We start from the raw sequence: 22,862 nt of genomic DNA, 5'->3' as shown, positions 1-22,862 counted from the left end.
TATTTGCTAATGGACTAATGGGCCTTTCCTCAAAGTCTAGAAGATGGACCTGCAAAAGGCTTGTGTGTCTTTTTGTTTGTTTGATTTTTTGTTTTTTTTATTATTGAAATGTGTAAAATATTCAGGAGTAGCTGATTTTTTAGAGGGTGAGTTTTTGAGTTGTTTTTTGAAAAAGCAGTGGTAGACTCTATGGATGTGAAAAAATAAATCCAAATAAAAAAAGTGAGGACAAGTTGCTTTCACAATCAATTTAGGGTAGGGGTGGGCGGTATGACCAAAATTCATTATCACGGTATTTTTCTAAATTATCCCGGTTTCACGGTATTGGACGGTATTTTTTTCCCCATGCATGAGTGAATGTTAACCACATTTTCCACTGCAATTACTGCAGTAGACTGGCTAAGAATAACCTATTCCACTGTTATGAGAATTGTACATTGTACAAAAAACATTTTAATGTGCACACAAGTATTAATACAGATTTGCATGGCCCCATAAAGTGATAGTTTTCAAGGGGGTGACACTAAAGAGAAGGAATCACATTGCATGACAGTTGCAGTCAAAATATAGAACCTTTTTATTGAACAAACTTTGCAAAAACTTAAACTATGATTTTGACAACATATTTTCAACCATCCAAAGGGGCATTTAGACTTAGTAAAATATCCAGAGGTGCTTGTCAAAACTTGTATTGCACTGAACATGTCTTAGAAAAGTAATAAATAGTAAATATTTTTTGTGAACCAACTACACTTTCTGTTAATGTTAACAATCTCTGTCCACTGACACATTAAAGTGACTTTTTAAACAACTTTACCATCAATAAACTGCATAATATTTAAACTAATAAATAATAACAATAAAGTAAATAATAGTATTATTACTGATAGCTGCACTATTACTTCAAAACTTCAAGCCCAGGTGTATTACACAGTATTCACCAAATTAAAATAAAATAAAACAAGTGCAACTTGGTGATGACATCCTTACCAGCTGTACCATCATTTAGGCAAACTGCATTAATATGGGCCTTGCTTCAAGCTAAGCTATATACATATATAAAATAACTGCAACTTGCATTTACTGTATAATGCTATTTGTGGTATAGCCCTACGGAAGTGCATTAGGGCCACGGTGAAGAAAAAAAAAATACAGTAAAGAGGGAAGAAAAAAAACAAACTACCGGTATATGTCAAGAATAAAGTCGACATGCTGACTTTATTCTTGACATTTCCACTTTAATTTTGACGCTTATGTCAAGATTAAAGTCGACATTTCCACTTTATTCTCATAGTTTACTTCATAATTAAAGTAGAATGTCATAAACTAAACTTCATCCTAAATTCAATGTTTAATTTACTTGATTTTCTCAAATCCCGTCATAAGTTAATGCAGCACATTAAATGCTTTGTGTTGTGTTCCCCGACCCGGTTGTTAATCACTATGCTTCTTAAACTGACTTCCTATACACTAAGAGGAGGCAGCAATCACCGCACAGAATCCATTCATTTCATGGTATTCCTGCTCTCTAAAAATTTAGAATGCTAAGATAAATACTTGATATCATTTTCATGATGAAATGCATTAAAGCAGGTATTAAACAAGCACGGTAGTGAGGCGGTAGTGCTGCTCCCTGGCAGTTAGGGGTCTCCAGGTGTACGTTCAGTGTAGAGACCTTTATGGCAGGTGTGACGAGGCTCCAAAAAACTGGATGTATGAATGGGTATCACACAGGTTTAACTTAAATATTGTGTAAATGTTGGGTTTGTGATCTGGTGGTCGGAGACACGAACACAGAATTCAATGCATGTTCTTCTGAGCGGGCTTTCTTTATTGCACGCGTGCTGTCTCTATCTGACGTACTAAAACCCTCAGCTCCTATCCGTCCTTTTTCTTTCTCCACATAACCAATCACCACACGATAAACGTCTTTGTGAAATTAAAACTAGTTATAAACTTAGCCCACGGAGTGTTCAGAACTTTAAAAATATCTTCGTTATACATGTTTAATTATGCCATCCATTCAGAGTTGCGCCCATCTCTGAACGAGTCGCCAGCACATCGAAGGATAAATACAAGCAAAACATACACTAGCAGGGTCAATATAGCACAACAAAACCCCACATCCTACATGACTTTGAAAGGAAACTGAAGCGCCGAGTAAACCCACCAGAAAAACATGCAAATGCAAGGCAGGCACGCCGCTGTGCCCCCATATGATTAATGCATGCTTTAATGCATTTCACCATGAAAATTATATTAAGTACTTATTTTAGCATTCTAAATGTTCAGAGAGAAGGAAGATCATGAAGTGAATGTATTCTGTGCGGCGATCGCTGCCGGCGCCTCCTGTTAGTGCAAGAAGAAGTCAGTTTAAGAATCACTTAACACAAAGCATTTAATGTGCTATATAACTTATGACGGGGTTTGAAAACATGTCGTCACACTATTACACAGGTACATTACACTGTATTGAAAACAAATGAAACAAGTACAACTTGGCTTGCAGTATTATCCAGTAGTATAGAAACAGAATTTACACATCTGACCTTTTAAAACTAAAGTATCTCCAGGCTTTCTGTCCATTTTCAACACGCAGCATTCCTATACTACCGCCCACTATTTGGTGGTGTAGCAGTGAAAAAGAGCCCTAGTGCAACAAATCTGTGTTTAGGGGTGTAGCAGTGAAAAAGGTCCCCACTTGAACAGTTTCCCGCTGCGCCATGTTCCGAACGTCGTTTAGGCAATTTAAACCGGTGTTGCGGTATAAGAAAAATCCATATCATAAAAAAAATAAAAAACGGTTTTCGGTATGAACCGGTATACCGCCCAGCACTAATTTAGGGTACTGATTCAATGAGTGGAAGTGTGTTTGCTACAGAAAATCTGACTTGAAGCGAGTGGATGTATCTTGTCTTAAAGTGAAACACATTTATTTATTATTTCTTTTACCAAATTCTCATATTCCAGATTACAATGGGTCTGAGTTTAGATCCTAGGCAGGAAACAATCCAGGACTGGATGCCAGTCCATCATAGGGCACAGCCACTTAGTCACACAGGGCTGGTTTACAGTGGGTCCCACCAGTCGGTGTAAGCCACATGTTTTTGGAACATGTCATGAATTAGTGTCACAGGAGAAAACTCACAAGAGTGCAAGAACAAGGCAGAAATGCCACACAGCTGGTATTTGAACCATGGAACCTGATTCAGCAGCATTAGCCACTAGCAGATTACATTAAAAAGAAGAATCCTTCAATTATTTGGATTTTTGCTGATTGAGTATACTGTATGTTCTGCACCTTATCCTTTCAGAGTCTTGTTTTTATTGTGCATTAATAGTAATAATAGTAATAAGTGAAGGCTGATACATGGAAATGATTTTACCTCAGAAATGTTACATCAGATGCAGACTAAGCAGCAGGAGTTTGGCTTGGGGTCCATGGCAGCAGGACTGGCGCTGTTCCTTTCTGCCATCGGTGATTTCTGCCTGTCAGCTCCAAGGCAAGCTTTACTCGACATATGCTGATTCCAGTGTCTGTTGAAAACTGGAGTCTTTCCAGGACTCTTGTCAGTATCAGCAGCAGCCAGTAGCTACATTTACAAGTGCTGTCGTGCCATAAAATAGAAGATAGTTGCAGGGTGGAACCATTGTGTCATTTTGGGGAACTTGTGCAGACTTGGCTATCGATAGTTTTGTTTGCAGTTGGCACACTGTGGTGTACTGCTGAATATAGTGACTGTCACTCCATCTTCTGATGCCTTCATGGAAACATGCATTAAAGGAAAGATGGCATGCACCACAGGCCAACAATTACGGCGCCAGCTGCTTTTGCTTTTTCAGGCCACGATCTGTGCTTTGACTTTTTGTTTTATTACCTAAGTCATTGCTTTCAAGCAGCTGGTTAAAAGATGACATTACAAAGCTTTCCACATTCAGCAACTTACAACCGAATGTAAATAAATATCAGCTTATTAATTGCGTAAACAGGGGGACGGAGGAAAAAATAAGGAATGCTGAAGATTCCTTTCATAAGAAGCAGAGAAGGCTGTGGGGCCTCCAAGAACTCCTTTCTCTCACCTTCCTAATTTGGAAATATCCAGCTGCCTCACAACATGTCATCCTAACGTTACGACCATCTGTTATGGGTTAGAAAAATGTAGGCAATCAAACTCTATGCTTCATGGGTTTCAGAGCCAAGGGAGGGGTAGCAAAAAGAGATGAAACTGGAGGTCTGCCAGCAGATCTGCGGCTTAGTGGAGACAAATGCTGAATCTAACTGACGTCTCTTTCACTTTCATGCTTTTTCTTACTCTCCGAGGCAGAAGAGTGAGTCTCAGCCTTCACTACTCTCTTTTCAAGTCACAAATTTGGGGTTTCATTGGCATAATGTGTGGAGTTGTGGATCTGGATCCAGTCTCAGTGTTCACATTTTGCAGTCATTGTCAAAAAGGTGTGTGTGGGAGGAGGAGGAGGAGACGTCATTTAGCCTAGGGGGCAGTATGGTGGTCAGACTAGGTAGGAAATTGAGATACTGTACCAAAAATCCTAGTCATCTGCCTTTTAACATTTCTGCTGTGTGCCTCACATATTAGTGATTGCCATTTACTGGCAAGAAGAAATGAATGCACCAACTGTAGCAAAAGGTCTGCATGTGGAATTATGCCATGTTGGGTTTCATTCCTTCAGGGTAGTATGCTTACTGTTCCTTTCATGGCATCTATCAAAGTGGGTGATGTTGTTGAGTCCCATGATGAATTTTCTGCCAGTTGTGCTCTTTTGTAAATGTAACACATAGTGGGTGTGAAAGAAAGGGCCATGAGGCCTTTAGTAATGACTCCAGTTATATCCCACAATTGCGACAGACTGAGAGACTGAGGTCAGTGTGCCATGAAAGCAAGTCTGTCTCTTTGACCTGGAGGTGGATGGGGGATGGGGGTTTCCTTTTTTCTTCCCATGGGTGGGCCTTTCCTAATCCAACTGATGCTGAGGCTTCCATACAAAACAATGACAAGAAAAACGCGCAGCCATCTGGCAGCAAGAAGTCTTTGTTGTAAGCCAGGGTGCAAGCAAAACCGTGTCATTCAGAAGGTGGGTGCCCTGTGCAGCTGATGGAAAATAACACTCAAGAAGGAGAACATTCCCTGCCCGTGGCATCACTGCAAGGCCTTTGGCTCTGTGTCTCCAGTCGTTGAAAAGCACTATATAGTCTGAAAACTCACCGTTTCAACATTTGTGTCACCCAGATGTGTGAACATGCCATGAAAAGTGAGTGTCATTTTAATGTAGACTCCATTAATGCATGCGGGTTGCCCAGTCACTGGAGGGTGCCAGATTATTTGAGAATGCTAGCTCAATATTTGGCACACTAGTATACTGAATGTGCCAACACTGTGTCTGTGTGCAGCACTTATGTAAGGGTGAGCAGTGAATGCTTGAAGTCTCCAGTCTTTGCCAGTTTTAGACTGGCATGTTGGCTTTTGTTCTTGATATAGTTCCAGCATGTCTGCCTATGAGGCCAGATTTTCCCCACTGTTGATGTTAGAGATTGTCGGTGTGTTTTTGTGTGTTTTGCACCCCCTTATTTTGGCAGCTGTTTGAGTCTCTCCTGACTCCTTTGCTACTGGAAGTATGTGTGCTTGCTCAGCTACCTCCTCTCCTAGCCCCAGCCACCACTAAAAGCTGTCTTTATGATCAGTGTGCCCTTGTCCAATGAGGGCAGAAAGCACCATTAACATAATGCTGCCGGTGGTTGCATTTGTTCCATAGCTGCTCATCTGAAGACACAAAGGCCTCTGAATCAATGAGGGCAGCTTGGTGTCTCCCAGGAAACTTAGAGGCTCTTCAAATAAGTAACAGTCGGAGTCTCACTGACATTCTGAGAAGATGGCTACAGTCTGATAGGGTGCCAAGCAGCTCGTTGATGCGATTCTAGAAACAACACTCACATGCTAAAAGGGCATCTGATTTAACTTAGCACATGTGCAGTGCAAGATGAGATAGTTTGACCATTGTGCATTGTAGCAGTCCAAATACAGCTTGTTTGGGCTAACTACACGGAGCTCTCTGTCCCCTCAGAGCAGTGTGCTTTAGCCTGTTCAGATGGTTTGCCCTGACCTAGCAGGTCTTTATGTCCTCCAGGAGAGCAGGCTCAATTCTAAACACATGCTTTGTTCTAGTGAGACTGGCATCTGTGGTCATACTCAATCAGGGCCCACCAGACTGCAGCTCAAAAGAGGTGTGCTGGGACTTTATTTTTGGCATTGTGACGATGCGGGTTCGCTTCATGCTCCCATCTTGCTTCAGGGAGCTCTTGAACCCAACACTGTCGGTAATGTCACCAATGAGCTAGACACAACAATGAAGCAAGGGGATGGTACAAAAAGTGCTAAGTGCTTTTATTAAAAACAGCAAACAAAACAAAGTGTCCGAATTAAATAAAGTGCAGTGCATCAAACATCTTCATTAAATAAATAATCCATTAAAACAAGTGAAAGGTGGAGGTTAAAATTCCATAGAAAAAAAAAATCCCTTTGAAAAAACAATGAGGTTAAAACAATGGCTGGAAGCTGTCCTTTTAAAAATCAACCCGGTGCATTCCTACTGGTGGCTCCCCTGCTTCTCCCGTCCAGGCTATGCACCAGGGGAGTCACTCTAGCTGCAGCTGACCTGCTCTGCCTGCTGCTCTGAAGGTTTCCCGATCTCTGGTTTTGGTTTTGCTCTTCCCAGACCGAGACTTTGATTTCCTCCAACGGCCAGGATGCTCACGCTGGGGAATCCACCTTCCAAGCCTCCCGACTCCCGCTGTCTTCCGCAGCAAGCCATCCTTCTTCCGGTCACTCCTGCTCCTCCCAATGCTCAGCGGGAGCAACCACTACCAACTGCCCTAGGTGTCAGCCAAACACCCCGCTAGGGCTCACTGTCCAGCTGCCTGCGAGCCTGCACGCGCTCGCTCTCTCTCTTGCATTGCACTGGCTTTCCTCTCCCTGCTTCCTGCCTCCCTCTTCTGTAACCTCCATTCCTTTCCTTTCTTCTTTCTCTCATTCATCTCCCCTTAGCCGCCTCGCGCTTCTATTTATCACGGGGACGTGGATCAGATGTGGCAATTAGCAGCTCCCAGGAACAATTACGGATGTGGACGACTCCTCACCTGTGCATTTAAGCGAGGATCGCCTGCATCACAAACTCCCCCCAGGAACCGCTTGGCCACACACACCACAACCCCTCGCTAAGCCGCAAGTGGGGCGATTATTTATTTAAAAAGAGGGCCTGTTAACTTGAGGTGTGGACCTGCTACACCACAGGCCTGATATGCATGTTCTGAAAGGGAAGTCTGTTTTACTTTATAAATAACTAGCAACATTGCTTATCTAAGACAGGTAAAGAAAAGCCAAGCAAAATGACACCTTTTATTGGCTAACTAAAAAGATTACAATATGCAAGCTTCCGAGGCAACTCAGGCCCCTTCTTCAGGCAAGATTTAGACGTCTTTCGCTGTGCACAGTAAGTGTTGTTTGTCCCCTTGTCTCTGCATGTTTTTTGAGATTGGTGCATGGTCTTGCCTGAAGAAGGGGCCTGAGTTGCCTCGAAAGCTTGCATATTGTAATCTTTTTAGTTAGCCAATAAAAGGTGTCATTTTGCTTGGCTTTTCTCTACATTCATAATGGCTAACACAGTACAACACCCTAGTACTAAGACAGGTAATAGAATACATTTCAGAATATTTGATATGTCTTTCCCTATGTGTACCTTCAGAGCCTTTCCTCTGTATCCTTGTGTGTCTGAACCTCTTTTGACCAGCATGCCCTCTCTCAAGTGCATTCCCATAAACCCTGCTTCTTAGACTCTGTCATTTCAAGGTGCCTTGCACATCTCTTGTCCACTGTTACACTTGCTGTCTCTGAAGGTGACTCTCAGTATGGCTTCTATGCCTTTTTTATGCCTCGTGTGTCTCAGACTCGCACATCTTCTTTCAATTGTGTCACCAAAGCCAAACTGACCAATTAAATTTCAGTGATGGACTAGACACAGAATCAGGCCTTGGCATTTTTTTTTTGTTTTTTTTTTATAGTAGATTTAATTTATACTACTCTTAAATTCCACCAGAGGTCAATATTTACAATCTACTTCTCCCAAAATTCATGAAGCAATTCACCTGACACACATCAAGAGAGGGGGCGAGAGAGACACTACATATATCCCTCAGTATAAGCAGCCCTCAGTGATCCATCCCAGTCTGGATCTTGGAGTCTTTTCTCACCCTGTCGACCAGGTAATACTGTAATCCGCTACATTTAAGTGATTTTGCAGGATTTGTCAGAGCAGCAAAAGTTGAACATTTCAACACTGCAAGCGTTTAAATAACAAAATACTCATCTTGCTTGAGTGTATTCCTCACTACAAAAGGTGTTTATTCATTTCTCTACTATAGTTTTATGATATTTTAATGATCAGTTCTGACATAATCTAGAATGCAATAACAGACAGATGGAATCAGTATAAAAGGCAAAATGTCCTGCCCTGTTTGATCCAGAAGATTTGTGTGCTTCTCCTCTAATCACTTTGGTGTTAACCCGTCTGGTTGGCTCTTCTCAGAATAGTCTGCCTGTCCTCTCAAGGATATGCAGTGGTCAACACCCTTTCCGTACTTTGGAGTCTGTTTCATTTGAAACTTATATCTTCAGGTCAACAGTGATTCAGGCTCAGGTTCCAATGAAGAGCCCGCCTGGCGAGGAGAATGTTGGTGCAACGGATCCATCAAAACGAGAATGCTGTCTGTCCATCCAGCAAGACCGGAGGTCCCCAACAGGCCATGCTGAAACATCTCCTGATGGTAATAAGCATTTTTTCTTTACTCTGTGTTCTTAGCTGATATGTTTTGTGTAAGCAAGGGTAGTTACATCTGCTGTGATTTTAAAGTTAGTGGCCAAAGGAATTGTTTCATAAACTTCACGCACATCCACTTCATAACTTCTTTGCTAATGACTTTATGTCAAAGGCTTTGATCACAGATTTTGACAGGAAAGGGAAAGAGATCCTGGAGACAGAGAGCGGAAGGCACATGTCAAAAGAATTCTGAGTAAGCAACAGAGGCTGCTGTAACATATCCACTGACCCCTTCAGAGTGTGTCTTGTCTGCACAAACACAGAAGTTAAATCAGGTGTACAGTAGGTGTAGGTAGGGACCAGTGAGACGCAGTGTGGTCAATTACAACAGTCACTAATGAGTGCCATCTATGCAGCAGGTGAGCAGCTGTTCCGGTCAGTGGAAGGACAGGCCGCGTCTGATGAGGAGGAGGATAAGTGGATTGTGGAGCAACAGTCCCAGGTGGACAATGTCAGAAAAATCCTCAGCAAGCTGTCTTGCTGCCGAGACAGGTGAGGTTTCTCTTTGGGAACGTAAACAACTTTGTAAGGTAAAAAAAAGAAAAATAATACCCCCAGTGCCTTAGACTAATGGCCAGTGGGACACCAGAAGAAATGTGAAACAAACCTTTCAAACAAATGATATGCGTACACCGTGTAGCCGATAATATTCCTGCTTATTGATACACATCTGCAGATACTACACATACTGCATACAATTTTTGCCAGACTTGCCATTTTTAAAGAAGCTCACCTCTAATCTTCATTTCATTAATTCTCTTCATACGTGAGACCCCCAGATGCACGGATACTGGTAAAAGAATGGTCTAGAACTGTGATTCTAATAACTCAAGTGAAACTTTAGACCAGGGGTGCCTACACTTTTTCAGCTTGCGAGCTACTTTTAAAATGACCAGGTCGAAATGATCTATCTACGTTAGAAATGAGATATATATATACTGAGTATACTTTATTCATAAAATATATGTTGTTGTACCTTGCATAACTGAATAACCTTTATGGCACAATAACAATTCAATACATTTATGGTCACTACAGTATTTGGATTTAATAATCTTCATGTGGGAAAAGGCTGACCTGCATAAATAAGTAGAGCCAAATAATGCAGTCAAGGAGGTAAGGAGCACATTTCCTCATGTTTGGGTACTTTTCCTCTGTAAGTTCCAAAACTGTCCATCAGCCCCATACTTCAGCTGAATGTCACCCTGTAGTGTCAAAATCTCGTCCTCCACTGTAGAGGAGTTTTAGGTGAAACAATGTTGCAATTTTTGATGCGAGTGAATCACCCTCAACATCTTCACTAAATGGATAGCACTTAAATGTAGCGATTGGCTCAAGTAAAGCAAAGTCTTGAAACCGTCTGTCAAAGTCTGACAGACAATTTTCAATCTGCTCTGTGTAGCATATGCTGTCAAGTTGCGCACATGCCTTTCATTGAGTCTCCAGCTCTGAAACGAGATTTTGGATGTTCTCCAAATCAAGGCTCTGCAGCTTTGAGGACAGATTTTGCATTTTTCGTTTGAAAGCATTAACTGAGCTAATCATATTGACCATGGAGTTCTCTTTTCCTTGCAGCTGTAAATTAAGCTCATTCAACATGTTGGTCAGATCAGAAAAAAAATGCCAAGTCTAGCGGCCATTGATCGTTATTAAGTTGCTTGTATTCTGCATGTTTAATGACAAGGAGAAACTCCTTTTTCTCCGGCCAGGGGTCTCGAAATCTCAGCAGGAATTTTCCCTACCCATCTGCCTCAACAAAGGCCTCTTTTATCATCTCTCCATCTTGGAAGGACTTCTTATGCTTAATGATCGAGTGACTCACCTGGAACGATGCTTCGGTGTGTCTGCCTTTGCTTTTGAATTCAGCCGAGTGAAAAATGACGGCTGTCCGATTAACTGCGATTTTAGCTCCCTCTCCTTTCTCTTTCTCAGATCGCTTTTCGGAAGGAAGTCAGTTTCGTAGTTTTTATGAACTCTTTGAAAGTGCCTTTCCACATTTTCCTTCTTTGGAATAGGAATAATAGATTGACAGATCAGACAAACGCACTTCGATTGTGACATTGTGAGAAAAAAAAATCCTCTTCCAATTTCACATCCAGCCCATACCCTCCCCAAAACAATTTTTTTAAATCCCTTCTTTAGTCGATATAAATTGGAAGGCTAACTAGATCAATGCCAGAGTTTTGCAGTAGCTTGCGCATTTGATTGTGCGTGCGGGATGACCAGTGTGTTAGAAGAAAAGAGATCTCAGACTGGCCGCCCTGTATGTCAATCAAGGGGCAAATGCCATAGGGAGGATATATGGTAGACTAAAGTTTAAAAAAAGTTTTTTTGAATGCAACGCGATCTACCTGCACTACCATTCCGATCTACCGGTCGAGCATTGGGCACCCCTGGTTTAGACAAACAAGCTTATTATATAGTACAGTATATCATTGGGCTGTATCCTTTGTATAAATGTGAAAACAAAACCTTTCAGCTTCTATTGTTAAACCACAACATGTTGATAAAGTTCAGACTGAAGACAACAGACGAAAAACACATTGAGAGGATCATGTAGAGCCTATTGCTCTGAATAACTGCTGAGGCACGCTGAGGACAAATGCCTTTATTGCAGTGGGTGAGACTGAGTGCTACTGCCACCCGAAAACTTATTCAATACAAGGCCACCCACCATTTGCATTACTGATGGGGACATTTTTTGGTCATCATCAATCATGGAGTTCTGGAGACAATTTTCATTTTGTAACAATAAAATTCTTTGAACCTTTCAAAGCCAGTGGACATGGTTTATTACAGTAAGTTCATTTATTAATCTTGTTTACTGCAGTGGCACATTGCTAAGACTCTGATACCTCATAAGCTCCACACCATTGCTTTAAATTCTCCTCCTTGAGAAATGAAAAAATGTAAAGATGCTCCATTTTTTATGTTCACATTTTAGGTATTGAACATCAAACCATTTTAGCTGAAATGCAACATTGTGTTGAACAAATACAAACAAGTGCTTTACTTCTGGAATATTTGTGTTATTCTACACCTCAGTGTTTCTTATTGGCTCTATAGCATCCTTTACATGGCCTACTGTTTAAATGAAAATTCCTGACATGGCAATAACTGTCAATGGGCAAAAGAACACTAAACTATGATAAAAATGAATTATTTTTAAATTTGTTTCTGTTGTACTAAACACACCTCCTGGGCAATTAGGTATGTTTTACAGATTGGAATTAGACTTATGTGGGCCAGACATTAAAACAAAACTACAGAGTTAAGCAAATTACCCACAAGAGGTTATCTCCTAAAAAAACATATTAATTAACTAATAAAAAGAACATAGTTTAACATTTAGGAGGTGTAATAAAAGGAAACAATCCAAAGGAGAATCACAAAATAAGTAACAACCCAAATGAGATAAGTAAAGGTAATAAAGAACAGAACAGGGCTAAGCCTGGATGAACTTAAATAAAAAAATCTCAAAAAGCTAATGCAAAACAAACAAAAAAAAAAAAAAACAAGCAAAACAATTCACAAAATAGCTGAAACCAAAATTTTAAACAAAAGAAACTCTTAAGACAGGCCGTGATCTTCAGCTCTCTCTGGATCGGTTCGCAGCCGAGTGTGAAGCGGCTGGGATGAGAATCAGCACCTCCAAATCCGAGACCATGGTCCTCAACCGGAAAAGGGTGGAGTGCCCTCTCAGGGTTGGTAGCGAGATCCTGCCCCAAGTGGAGGAGTTCAAGTATCTCGGGGTCTTGTTCACGAGTGAGGGAAGAATGGAGCGTGAGATCGACAGGCGGATCGGTGCAGTGTCTATGTTCCTACCCTCACCTATGGTCATGAGCTATGGGTAGTGACCGAAAGAAAAAGATCGCTGAATTAAGTTTCCTTCGCAGGGTGTCTGGGCTTTCCCTTAAAGATAGGGTGAGAAGCTCAGTCATCCGGGAGGGGCTCAGAGTAGAGCCGCTGCTCCTCCGCATTGAGAGGAGTCATATGAGGTGGCTCGGGCATCTGATCAGGATGCCTCCTGGACGCCTCCCTGGTGAGGTGTTCCGGGCACGTCCAACCGGGAGGAGGCCCCGGGGAAGACCCAGGACACGCTGGAGGGACTATGTCTCCCGGCTGGCCTGGGAACACCTTGGGATTCCCCCAGAAGAGCTAGAAGAAGTGGCCGGGGAGAGGGAAGTCTGGGCATCTCTGCTCAAGCTGCTGCCCCCGCGACCCGACCTCGGATAAGCGGAAGAGGATGGATGTATGGATGGAACTCTTAAGACAATATGGCTAAGAGTGGGGCCACAGGCAAGGTAGGTAAAAACAAACAATGAGTCAGACAGGAGGTGAGGCAGAGGTTTGATCCTGTGTCGTTGAACCTCAAGTGATCAACATGAGTAGCTAACCTCAGTAATTATAGACAATTGGAGGCTCAACCCCTTAGTCTCAATCCAAAAAAAAAAAAGGGAGAGCCAGAGAGCCCCGGGCAGAGCTTCAGCAGGAATATGACATGTAGGCTTTTCATTCAAGTTTCTTCTAGTGTGCCATTTGCCAAAACTGTAAGCCAATGGCCAAAATGTGTTTTCTTAGTTAAGTATACACCTTATCAGCAAACATTTTTGCGAAAGAAGTAAGATTTTATCATTATGAAGGAGATCTCCCCACAGAGCCTTGTTGGTGGTTTTTACATTTTCTGGTGCCTTCTGTTTTGGCAGATGTGAGGATAAAACAGTGAAAAAGATGCTGTCATATTTCAAGGGCACAGAAAGCGATGGACACTTAAACCTTGTGGTGGAACTATTGGACCAAACGACCATGCTGACAAAACAGCTAGAGCAACAAGATAACGAAATGAAGAAAATGGAGGAAGCCATGAACCAGGTGGGTGTGCGTTTGCTGTTGAGCGGGGAAGTGTGACACTGAAGAGCATAGAGAGTCTTGAGTTAAAGACCCCTGAAGAGAAAACCTGTCAAGGTTGTGATTGACACATATTTTCTTCCTCAAATGCCTGGCCCAAACTCCTTGAGTCTAGTCTTTGGAAGTTTTATAAAAAATAATGTGACCCTATTTGCTTGTAGGGAGATCTGCGCATAAAAATGACCTCTGTGTCTTTCTGCTCAGATGAAAAGCACATTGATCCAGGAGCAACAGCAGAAGATAAATGAGTCAGAGGTGCTTCAGACAGAGTTACAGATGCTGGAAACAGAGAGAGTACGTCTGTCACTGGTGGAGGAAAAGCTCTTGGATGTTCTTCAGCTGCTCCTGCAGCTCAGAGACCTGGTCAGTCCAGTACCCTTCCTGCTTGAGTGGAAAATAAACTCACTTGTGTGGTTAATGGTTCAAGATCTGGTTACTTAAAAACATGAGCTTGGAATAACAGAGAAGATAAGAGACCTATTAAGTTCGTCACCAGTCAAGTCTAAAATACAGTCTGGATCAGTCGGGACAAGTGACAGTAAAGCAGTGATGATCTTTGTTAGCCTAGAAGGGAGACGTAGAGGCCTGGTTGATGAAAAAAGCATCTCCCAAATGGCCTACCCATTTTTAACCCAGTCAATCTAACACATCTAGGTCTAGAGTAAGCTTAACAGCAGGGTTTGTCCACCTTGCCTATCACACTAATGTGTAGGGTAAAACCGCAGTCCAAGATCCAGGCTTAGATTCTCTGTCAGTTCACCAGTCGGGTAGGAAGTGATTCATGAGTTATTGGATTAGCATGTCTACCTCAGCACCTCAAAGGTTCAGTCAGTTTAAATGATGTGATTCTTACACAGTTTGTACAGCACTGGAGTAATACTTAACTTTCTGTTTTCAAAGAACATCTCAAGGCGGTTGCTAGGCAAGATTTTACTGAGTACACTAGGATCCTGCAATGATCTTCAATATGGTAAGAACCTGTTGGTTAGCAAGAAAGATCTAGTTGGAGAAAAAAAAAATCCAAAATAAACATAAGGAGAACTAAATGATGGTTTATGATTTGTGTTCATCTACAGGGAAAACTCATGTCCTCGAGGTTCTCAACACTCTTCAGAAGGAATTAGCTGCTTGTGAGCTGTTTTCTGAGTCCACTCTGGAAAGGTCATCCAGCTGCCAATCTTTGTCTAGTCCTCTCCTCATCTCCTGCTGATGATCTTTACTAACATTCCTTCATTATAGCCATGACTGCTTAAACTGCACCACTGCTCAGAGAAACCATGAGCATTAGCAGTTTTCTCATCTGATATGTTGTGCTATTCTTCTCTCTCCACACCTTTCCTTATTGACCACAAAATGTTAGGAGGCTTAAATCTCAAACCACGGAGGCATGAATTACTGCGAGTGTTCCAGGTAAGCCATCTGGAGATAGATTGGTACAGGTACCATCCCCTGGGGACATTGCAGCTACACACTGGCACTACACCTTTGGACTTTTTATTGGGAATATGTGAGTCATCTCTACACAGTGGACCTCATGCTAAGATAAGACCCTACAACGACATTCTGGGATTGGACTCTATGAATATGATAGTGTGTATTATACAGTATCTATGTACTGGGAGTTCTGTGCTGAAAGCACATGCTTTGTTTGTGCACTGGAGTTTATGTGCTATTGTGGAAATGACCCTTATGGCCACCGAGTGACAGTCCAGAGGGGAGTGACCCAGTTTGTCCTTTATTGACTGTGTATTCCACTCTCATAGCCTGTCCTTGTTGCTTACAGAATGAGACACTAAAAGATGAAGGAGCAGAATGACTCTTCCTCACCGGATACATTTGCCACTAAAGATAAAGATAAACAAAATGGTCTGTTTTCCTTTTTTTGTTTTAACTACCCAGCTCAGCCAGTAAAAGCCTATGGCTAAAAAGCCACTTCCTTCCTGTTCTGGGAACCAACATATTGATGAACAGCACAGCTCTATGAGCTTCACAGAACTTCTGGAGGAGAAGCAGCACAGAAGCTGAAACAGGTAGGAGAATTTCAGACTTGGGGTTGGGTTTATAGAACAGTTTTGTTCTAGTCAGAGAAAGGACACCAGGTCTGTGCCCGGGTCAGAAAGGAGCATGCTGGGTGGTCTCTATGGTGGCAGTAATTCTGCCTGAACAAAGAGACATTTAAAACTGCTAAGATATGTTAATTGGTTAAATACATTGTTTTGTATGTATTCATTTACAATAAGGCTTCTGTCCACCCTCGTCACTCTTACTATACACTACTCCTCTGCTGTTAGGGCCACGGGGAACATCTTTAAAACTGTTATCCTGAAGTGCCCCATCTGATTTTCTTGCGAAGGATAAAAACCTCTGGTTCTACTCCACTCCTGCTCACTTGTTTGGTGTAGTGATAGTCAGAATGCCAGTGTAAAGCATTCAAGCACAGCTTTTCCTCAACACGGTGTCTATCTATTTCCCAGGTGTAGCAAGGGCCATCCCTTAAACGCATGCTGAATTACGTATCTTCTGCATTAGAGTTGTATGCCTGCCACTACACTATTTTTAGTGCTGAAAATGGTTTTCTATTACTATTTTGCCTTTCCCCCCCAAACATACCTGTAATAAAAAAATATATATACAGTTAGGTCCATAAATATTTGGACAGAGACAACTTTTTTCTAATTTTGGTTCTGTACATTACCACAATGAATTTTAAATGAAACAACTCAGATGCAGTTGAAGTTCACACTTTCAGCTTTAATTCAGTGGGGTGAACAAAACGATTACATAAAAATGTGAGGCAACTAAAGCATTTTTTGAACACAATCCCTTCATTTCAGGGGCTCAAAAGTAATTGGACAAATTAAATAACTGGAAATAAAATGTTCATTTCTAATACTTGGTTGAAAACCCTTTGCTGGCAATGACAGCCTGAAGTCTTGAACTCATGGACATCACCAGATGCTGGGTTTCCTCCTTTTTAATGCTCTGCCAGGCCTTTACTGCAGCAGCTTTCAGTTGCTGTTTGTTTGTGGGCCTTTCTGTCTGAAGTTTAGTCTTCAACAAGTGAAATGCATGCTCAATTGGGTTAAGATCAGGTGACTGACTTGGCCATTCAAGAATTTTCCACTTCTTTGCTTTAATAAACTCCTGGGTTGCTTTGGCTGTATGTTTTGGGTCATTGTCCATCTGTATCATGAAATGCCGCCCAATTAGTTTGACTGCATTTAGCTGGATTTGAGCAGACAGTATGTCTCTGAACACCTCAGAATTCATTCAGCTGCTTCTGTCCTGTGTCACATCATCAATAAACACTAGTGTCCCAATGCCACTGGCAGCCATGCACGCCCAAGCCTTCACACTGCCATTTTACAGATGATGTGGTATGCTTTGGATAATGAGCTGTTCCACACCTTCTCCATACTTTTTTCTTGCCATCATTCTGGTAGAGGTTGATCTTGGTTTCATCTGTCCAAAAAATGTGTTTCCAGAACTGTGCTGGCTTTTTTAGATGTTCTTTAGCAAAGTCCAATCTAGCCTTTCTATTCTTGAGGCTTATGAGTGGCTTGCACCTTGCAGTGCACCCTCTGTATTTACTTTCATGCAGTCTTCTCTTTATGGTAGACTTGGATATCGATACGCCTACCTCCTGGAGAGTGTTGTTCACTTGGTTGGCTGTTGTGAAGGGGTTTCTCTTCACCATGGAAATGATTCTGCGATCATCCACCACTGTTGTCTTCCGTGGACGTCCAGGTCTTTTTGCGTTGCTGAGTTCACCAGTGCTTGCTTTCTTTCTCAGGATGTACCAAACTGTAGATTTTGCCACTCGTAATATTGTAGTTATTCCTCGGATGGGTTTTTTCTGTTTTTGCAGATTAAGGATGGCTTCTTTCACCTGCATGGAGAGCTCCTTTGACCACATGTTGTCTGTTCACAGCAAAATCTTCCACATGCAAGCACCACACCTCAAATCAACTCCAGGCATTTTATCTGTTTAATTGATAATGACATAATGACGGACTTGCCCACACCTGCCCATAAAGTAGCCTTTGAGTCAATTGTCCAATTACTTTTGAGCCCCTGAAATGAAGGGATTGTGTTCAAAAAATGCTTTAGTTGCCTCACATTTTTATGTAATCGTTTTGTTCACCCCACTGAATTAAAGCTGAAAGTCTGCACTTCAACTGCATCTGAGTTGTTTCATTTAAAATTCATTATGGTAATGTACAGAACCAAAATTAGAAAAAAGCTGTCTCTGTCCAAATATTTATGGACCTAACTGTATATTTAGTAACTGTACCATGAATTTGCAATAAGAATCTTTGGATTTGGCAAACACTTTGAGAACCACTACTCTAGTGGATGGAACCTAAACTGAGTCTTATATAGTTACTAGTGGAACAGGTTCATGAATGTTAATTCATTTTGTTTTTATGTGTCACTTCTCAGGATGATCATGAAGGCCACTGTTGTTTGTAGCATCCTGCTCTTCTTGCATACTTCAGGTTTCAGCATGTGCCCGTCTCCTTGTATATGCACTCAGTATAGACATGGTGGTCTGCATGTGGACTGCAGCTCTCGCTTTTTGAAGAATGTCTACATGCCATTGCCAGAAAACACAGTGAGCCTGTCATTTCAAAACAACATGCTGACCAACATCCATTCTGGACGACTGGACAAACTTAACCACATTCAGACCCTGAACCTGTCTCAGAATCCCTGGAGTTGTGACTGCAATATTGCATACCTCAAACATTGGATGGAGGACAATCCTAATGTGGTAGTGACTGGTGCCACCTGCCAGAGCCCACTTCACTGTCAGAGAATGCCCATCATTCAGCTTACTGGCAATGAATTTGCCAGTTGTGGAGGCAGGCAGCATGTTGACTGTCAAGGATTCTTCGCTAATACTGTCATCATGATGAGTCTGATGCTGCTGATCATCATCCTGGTGGCATGGGCAGCTTCTGTTTCTAAAGGCTTGGCCTGTCAGGTGGCTACAAACCCTTACATATCCGAAGCTGATCTTCCCATGGGTTCTCGTGTCAGGCTGGCATCTTCTTAAAATAAACCATAAGCATTTATTCAAACTTGAATGTGTGGGTGTCTTCTTTGGGATGCTCCAAAAGGAGGCATTTGGGTAGAAAATGCTTCTTAGCACTTAGGCGTGTGTTATTGCATTTCCTGTAGCATAAGCTGCTGGTGCCACTCCCTTGTACAAACGCTTATCTCAGGGAGACAGATGCGTTCTGTCTCTGTCACATGACTGGATTCAGACCGAGCAGCGACTTTTAAAAAATTTAACAGCAGAGAGAAAGCCACAGTACAGACATGCAGGCATGCGTCACTATGTACGTGTGTGAAAACACAAAGAAAAGACAGAGGTGAGTGTAAATTTGTATCAGGAATACTGTATCTTGTACAGACACTAGACAGGCATTTTCTTCAAAAAAAAAAAAAAAAAAAACTGTCCGATTGTCTGATGCATTAGTCAGTAATGACTGGTGATTTACTATTAAGGAATCATTTTGTATCTGGTTGCTATACAGCACTGAATCAACGGCAAAACGTTTCTGAGAAAGCAATCCGGTCACTTTAGGCACAATTAGCATAAAAGCAACACTATGCATGTAGTTGCTAAGAGAATCATGTTGGTGGAGATGGCTCACAAGTGCTTTAACTAAATGTCACCTCAATACAGCGCCACTGGAAGTTGGATTGCTAGGATCTAATGATGTGTGGGAAGTAGGCAGCACACAACAAGAATTGTTAACCACAATAATACAATAACTTATATCAAGGAGGTGAAGAACTACCTAAAGTTTCTGGGTTATAATGAAAAAAGAATGAAAGAGGTGTTAGAAATGGAGGACATGATAAGGACTGAAGGAAAAAGTAGCCGTGTCATGGGGAATATTAAAAATAATCATAGCTGGAAACAGGATATTTACACCATTTTTGATGAGAGGCAAACTTCAGTAAGTCACTACAGCCAAAGAAAACGGTGAAAGAAATCAGAGTTTGAGAAAAGAGGAAATAATGGACAGAGAAGATAGGAATGAAAAGATAAAATGTTATATAATTAGATTTACAAGAAGATGCTTGTCAGAGTGCCTCATGAGGCAGATTTGGTGCACTTTAAAGAAAAGTGATGGTGCAGGATATTTTAAGAAGGAACTGTAAGCAGATGAGAGGTGGAATTAAAACAGGCATTGATGAGGGGGAAGAGCAGAGGTAACTTATTGGAAAGAAGTCTTTTATGGTGTTTTTAATAAGGTCAGTGTACAGCAGTCTCTCCACTATTTTCAAATACTCGTAATCATAATCCAGTTCAGTCATGCATTGTAGGGCTATTTCTTATTTATGTCTATTAATTTTTTTGGAAGTTGAGCAGGGTAACTTTGTTCACCGGAATGGTTGCTTTATATGGGGAGTTACCCCAATCCTTAAAAACCTGACCTGGATCCTTCCTTTCTCCCCAGTTACAGGCTTATCTGTAATCTCCCTTTTTTGGCTAAGGTGATGGATTGCATGGTTGCCACACAACTCCATGCTTTTCTTGTAGATAATACACTCTATGAGCCTTTTCAGTCTGGCTTTCACACACAGCACAGCACCGAGACAGCTCTTCTCTGTGTAGTTAATGATCTTCTCCGGTCTGCAGATTGCAGTTCACTTAATATTCTCCTCCTTCTTGACTTAAGTGCAGCATTTGACACTTGTGGACGAAGACTCAGACAAGACAGCAGGTGTGGTTATATAGCAGCTTTATTCTTTAGCGTCACAGTGAGCAGAGTTTCAGAAAGCAGGCAATCAATATTACTTGACAGCGTCAGGGCTCTTCTGAACCCCGTCTGTCGAGTGGGGCAAAGTTTTATACCCCTAGAACGCGTGATTTAATATCATTCCAGTCATCTCTCAAGGTTGAGGTTTTAAGCAGCTTCATTTCTAAAACAATGATCTGCTTAGCCCTCTCAAAGTACACCGTGTCCTTGACCGAAGTTTTTAAGCTTTGCAGCAAAGATATTGGTGGCTTGCAGCTACAAAGAGAAAAATAATAAAGTAGGCAGGCGCAGGCTTTTCATGGTAAGAGGAAACGGGATAAGGCAGACTCATGTGAGGAATGCTTAGACCTTGAGTCCCTTGGACAAATATTTTTCTGTTTGCTCATCAAAGCATTTACATAATGTATGATTTCGTAAAGCTTACTTCTGCTTAACTTCTCAGACATGGATTAGTACAAGGGAACAAAGAGAACATTCATCTTCCACACACTGTTAATCATGAAATCCTCCCCTCACGTCTCTCCACTGTAGGGATCTCTGGCTTAGCCCTTCAAAGGCTCACATCAAATCTTTCTAATAGGTAACAGTTTGTCACACTCGGCCGATATAAATCCTTCACCTCACCTGTGTCATGTGGTGTCCCTCAGGGTTCAGTCCTTGGCCATTACTCTTTCTACTTTATATCTTTCCTTTGGGTCAGATTATTTGCAGACATGGCCTTAACTTCTACTGTTATGCAGACGATATACAGTTATATCTTAGTATAGACTCCCCTATAGATTCACCTCCCAGCACACTCACTGACTGCATCACTGATCTTAAGCTATGGATGGAAAATAACTTTCTCAAACTTAATGCCAATAAAGCTGAAGTGTTACTGGCAGTCCTAAACTCCCAGTTTTCTAAGGAATCCAATTTCTCTGTTTCTATTGATGGTACACTTGTCAAACCTGCTCCTGTTGTCAAAAACCTTGGTGTTTTGTTTTGATTCATCACTTAATTTTGAGCTACACATTAAGTCTCTTTCCAAAATTTCATTCTGTCATCTTCGCAACATTGCCCGCCTCCATCCATTTCTGTCCTTGTCTGATGCTCAAACTCTGGTTCATTGTTTCATAATGTCTCGTATTGATTACTGTAATTCCTTCTTCATCGACCTCCCTGCAAAATCTATACAGAAGCTACAGTATATTCAGAACTCCGCAGCTAGAGTCCTCACCCATACAAAGCATTTTGCTCACATCTCCCCTGTTCTCTCCTAACTTCACTGGTTACTGGTTCCACCAATGATTAAATTGAAGATTCTGCTTCTCACCGTCAAAACCCTACATAACCTTGCCCTCCTCTACCTCACTCAGCTCCTAGCTCCATACACTCCTTGTCGCTCTCTCAGGTCCTCGAGCAGAAGTCTCCTTACTGTCCCACGCACCAGACTCTCCACCCTGGGAGACATGTCCTTCAATGTTATGGCCCCTCAGTTCTGAAACTCTCTTCCTCAGTCTCTCTGAGATTGCTCCTCTTTCTCCACCTTTAAATCTCAACTGAAAACTTTCCTCTTCTATGAACTTTTGTCTTCTGTGTAAAATTAAAAAAGAAAATCTGTATGTAAAGCAACCTTGGGTTTGTGAATGGTGCTCTATAAATGCAATTTATTAGGATTTTTGTATTCTTGATAATCAAGTCTACTCTAGTTTTTGCCCACAATGAACAAATGTCTTTTATCCGGAAAAGAAAAAAAAGAAGAAAATTTAGTAGCAAACACCAATGCAAAGTTACAGTGCTATTTCTTATTAAATAGATATTTTTATTATGGATGAGACAATTTCGTTACATCAGATTTCAAGATCCAAAATACTGCTAATACAATACACAATCCTGTATGACTGAAATAAAACACAAAGGCAAAAGAAAATACTGTATCTTTGCCTGAAAGCCGTGAATTTAAAAATCTAATTGAAAAGCTGGAACTAATGTATAACATGCCAGCCTGACTGCATGTTGGCAAAACTGTTATTTACTGTCTATATAATGATGTGTGACAACAACAGACATCACTGCACATGAATGTGGGCCAAGACTGCAGGTTACTTGTTTCATAAACATTTAATTTAGGGAGTCTCATCCACAGACAAATATGGTGAATCACAGAATTGTTTCACAAGTGCGGTTCTTAATCCAGTCTTGTTTTCAAATGAAATTCTATTGAGACCAACAATGCACAAACTTATCTTATTGGAACAGTTCAAACAGCAGCTTTTGCTAGCCTTGGATATGTGAAGAAGAGCTCGA

At 41.5% G+C, this 22,862-nt stretch overlaps 1 protein-coding gene across 1 annotated transcript in view; it reads left to right on the top strand.

The window, feature by feature from the left end:
• efcc1 (EF-hand and coiled-coil domain containing 1) overlaps nucleotides 1-22,862 on the top strand; it is a 44,606-nt gene that overhangs the window by 20,299 nt on the left and 1,445 nt on the right. Inside the window, exons 3-8 of the mRNA XM_051921442.1 lie at nucleotides 8,685-8,833; nucleotides 9,243-9,378; nucleotides 13,593-13,758; nucleotides 13,999-14,157; nucleotides 14,695-14,764; nucleotides 14,871-15,824. Coding sequence (XP_051777402.1) covers nucleotides 8,685-8,833; nucleotides 9,243-9,378; nucleotides 13,593-13,758; nucleotides 13,999-14,157; nucleotides 14,695-14,764; nucleotides 14,871-15,004 — 814 coding nt within the window. The 3' untranslated portion in view covers nucleotides 15,005-15,824. The remainder of the gene's footprint in view (nucleotides 1-8,684; nucleotides 8,834-9,242; nucleotides 9,379-13,592; nucleotides 13,759-13,998; nucleotides 14,158-14,694; nucleotides 14,765-14,870; nucleotides 15,825-22,862) is intronic.

The sequence above is a fragment of the Erpetoichthys calabaricus genome, chromosome 18, assembly GCF_900747795.2.
Source record: "Erpetoichthys calabaricus chromosome 18, fErpCal1.3, whole genome shotgun sequence".
Taxonomy (NCBI): domain Eukaryota; kingdom Metazoa; phylum Chordata; class Cladistia; order Polypteriformes; family Polypteridae; genus Erpetoichthys; species Erpetoichthys calabaricus.
Note: the sequence above shows the minus strand (reverse complement) of the source record. Positions and strands in the feature narration are given on the sequence as shown.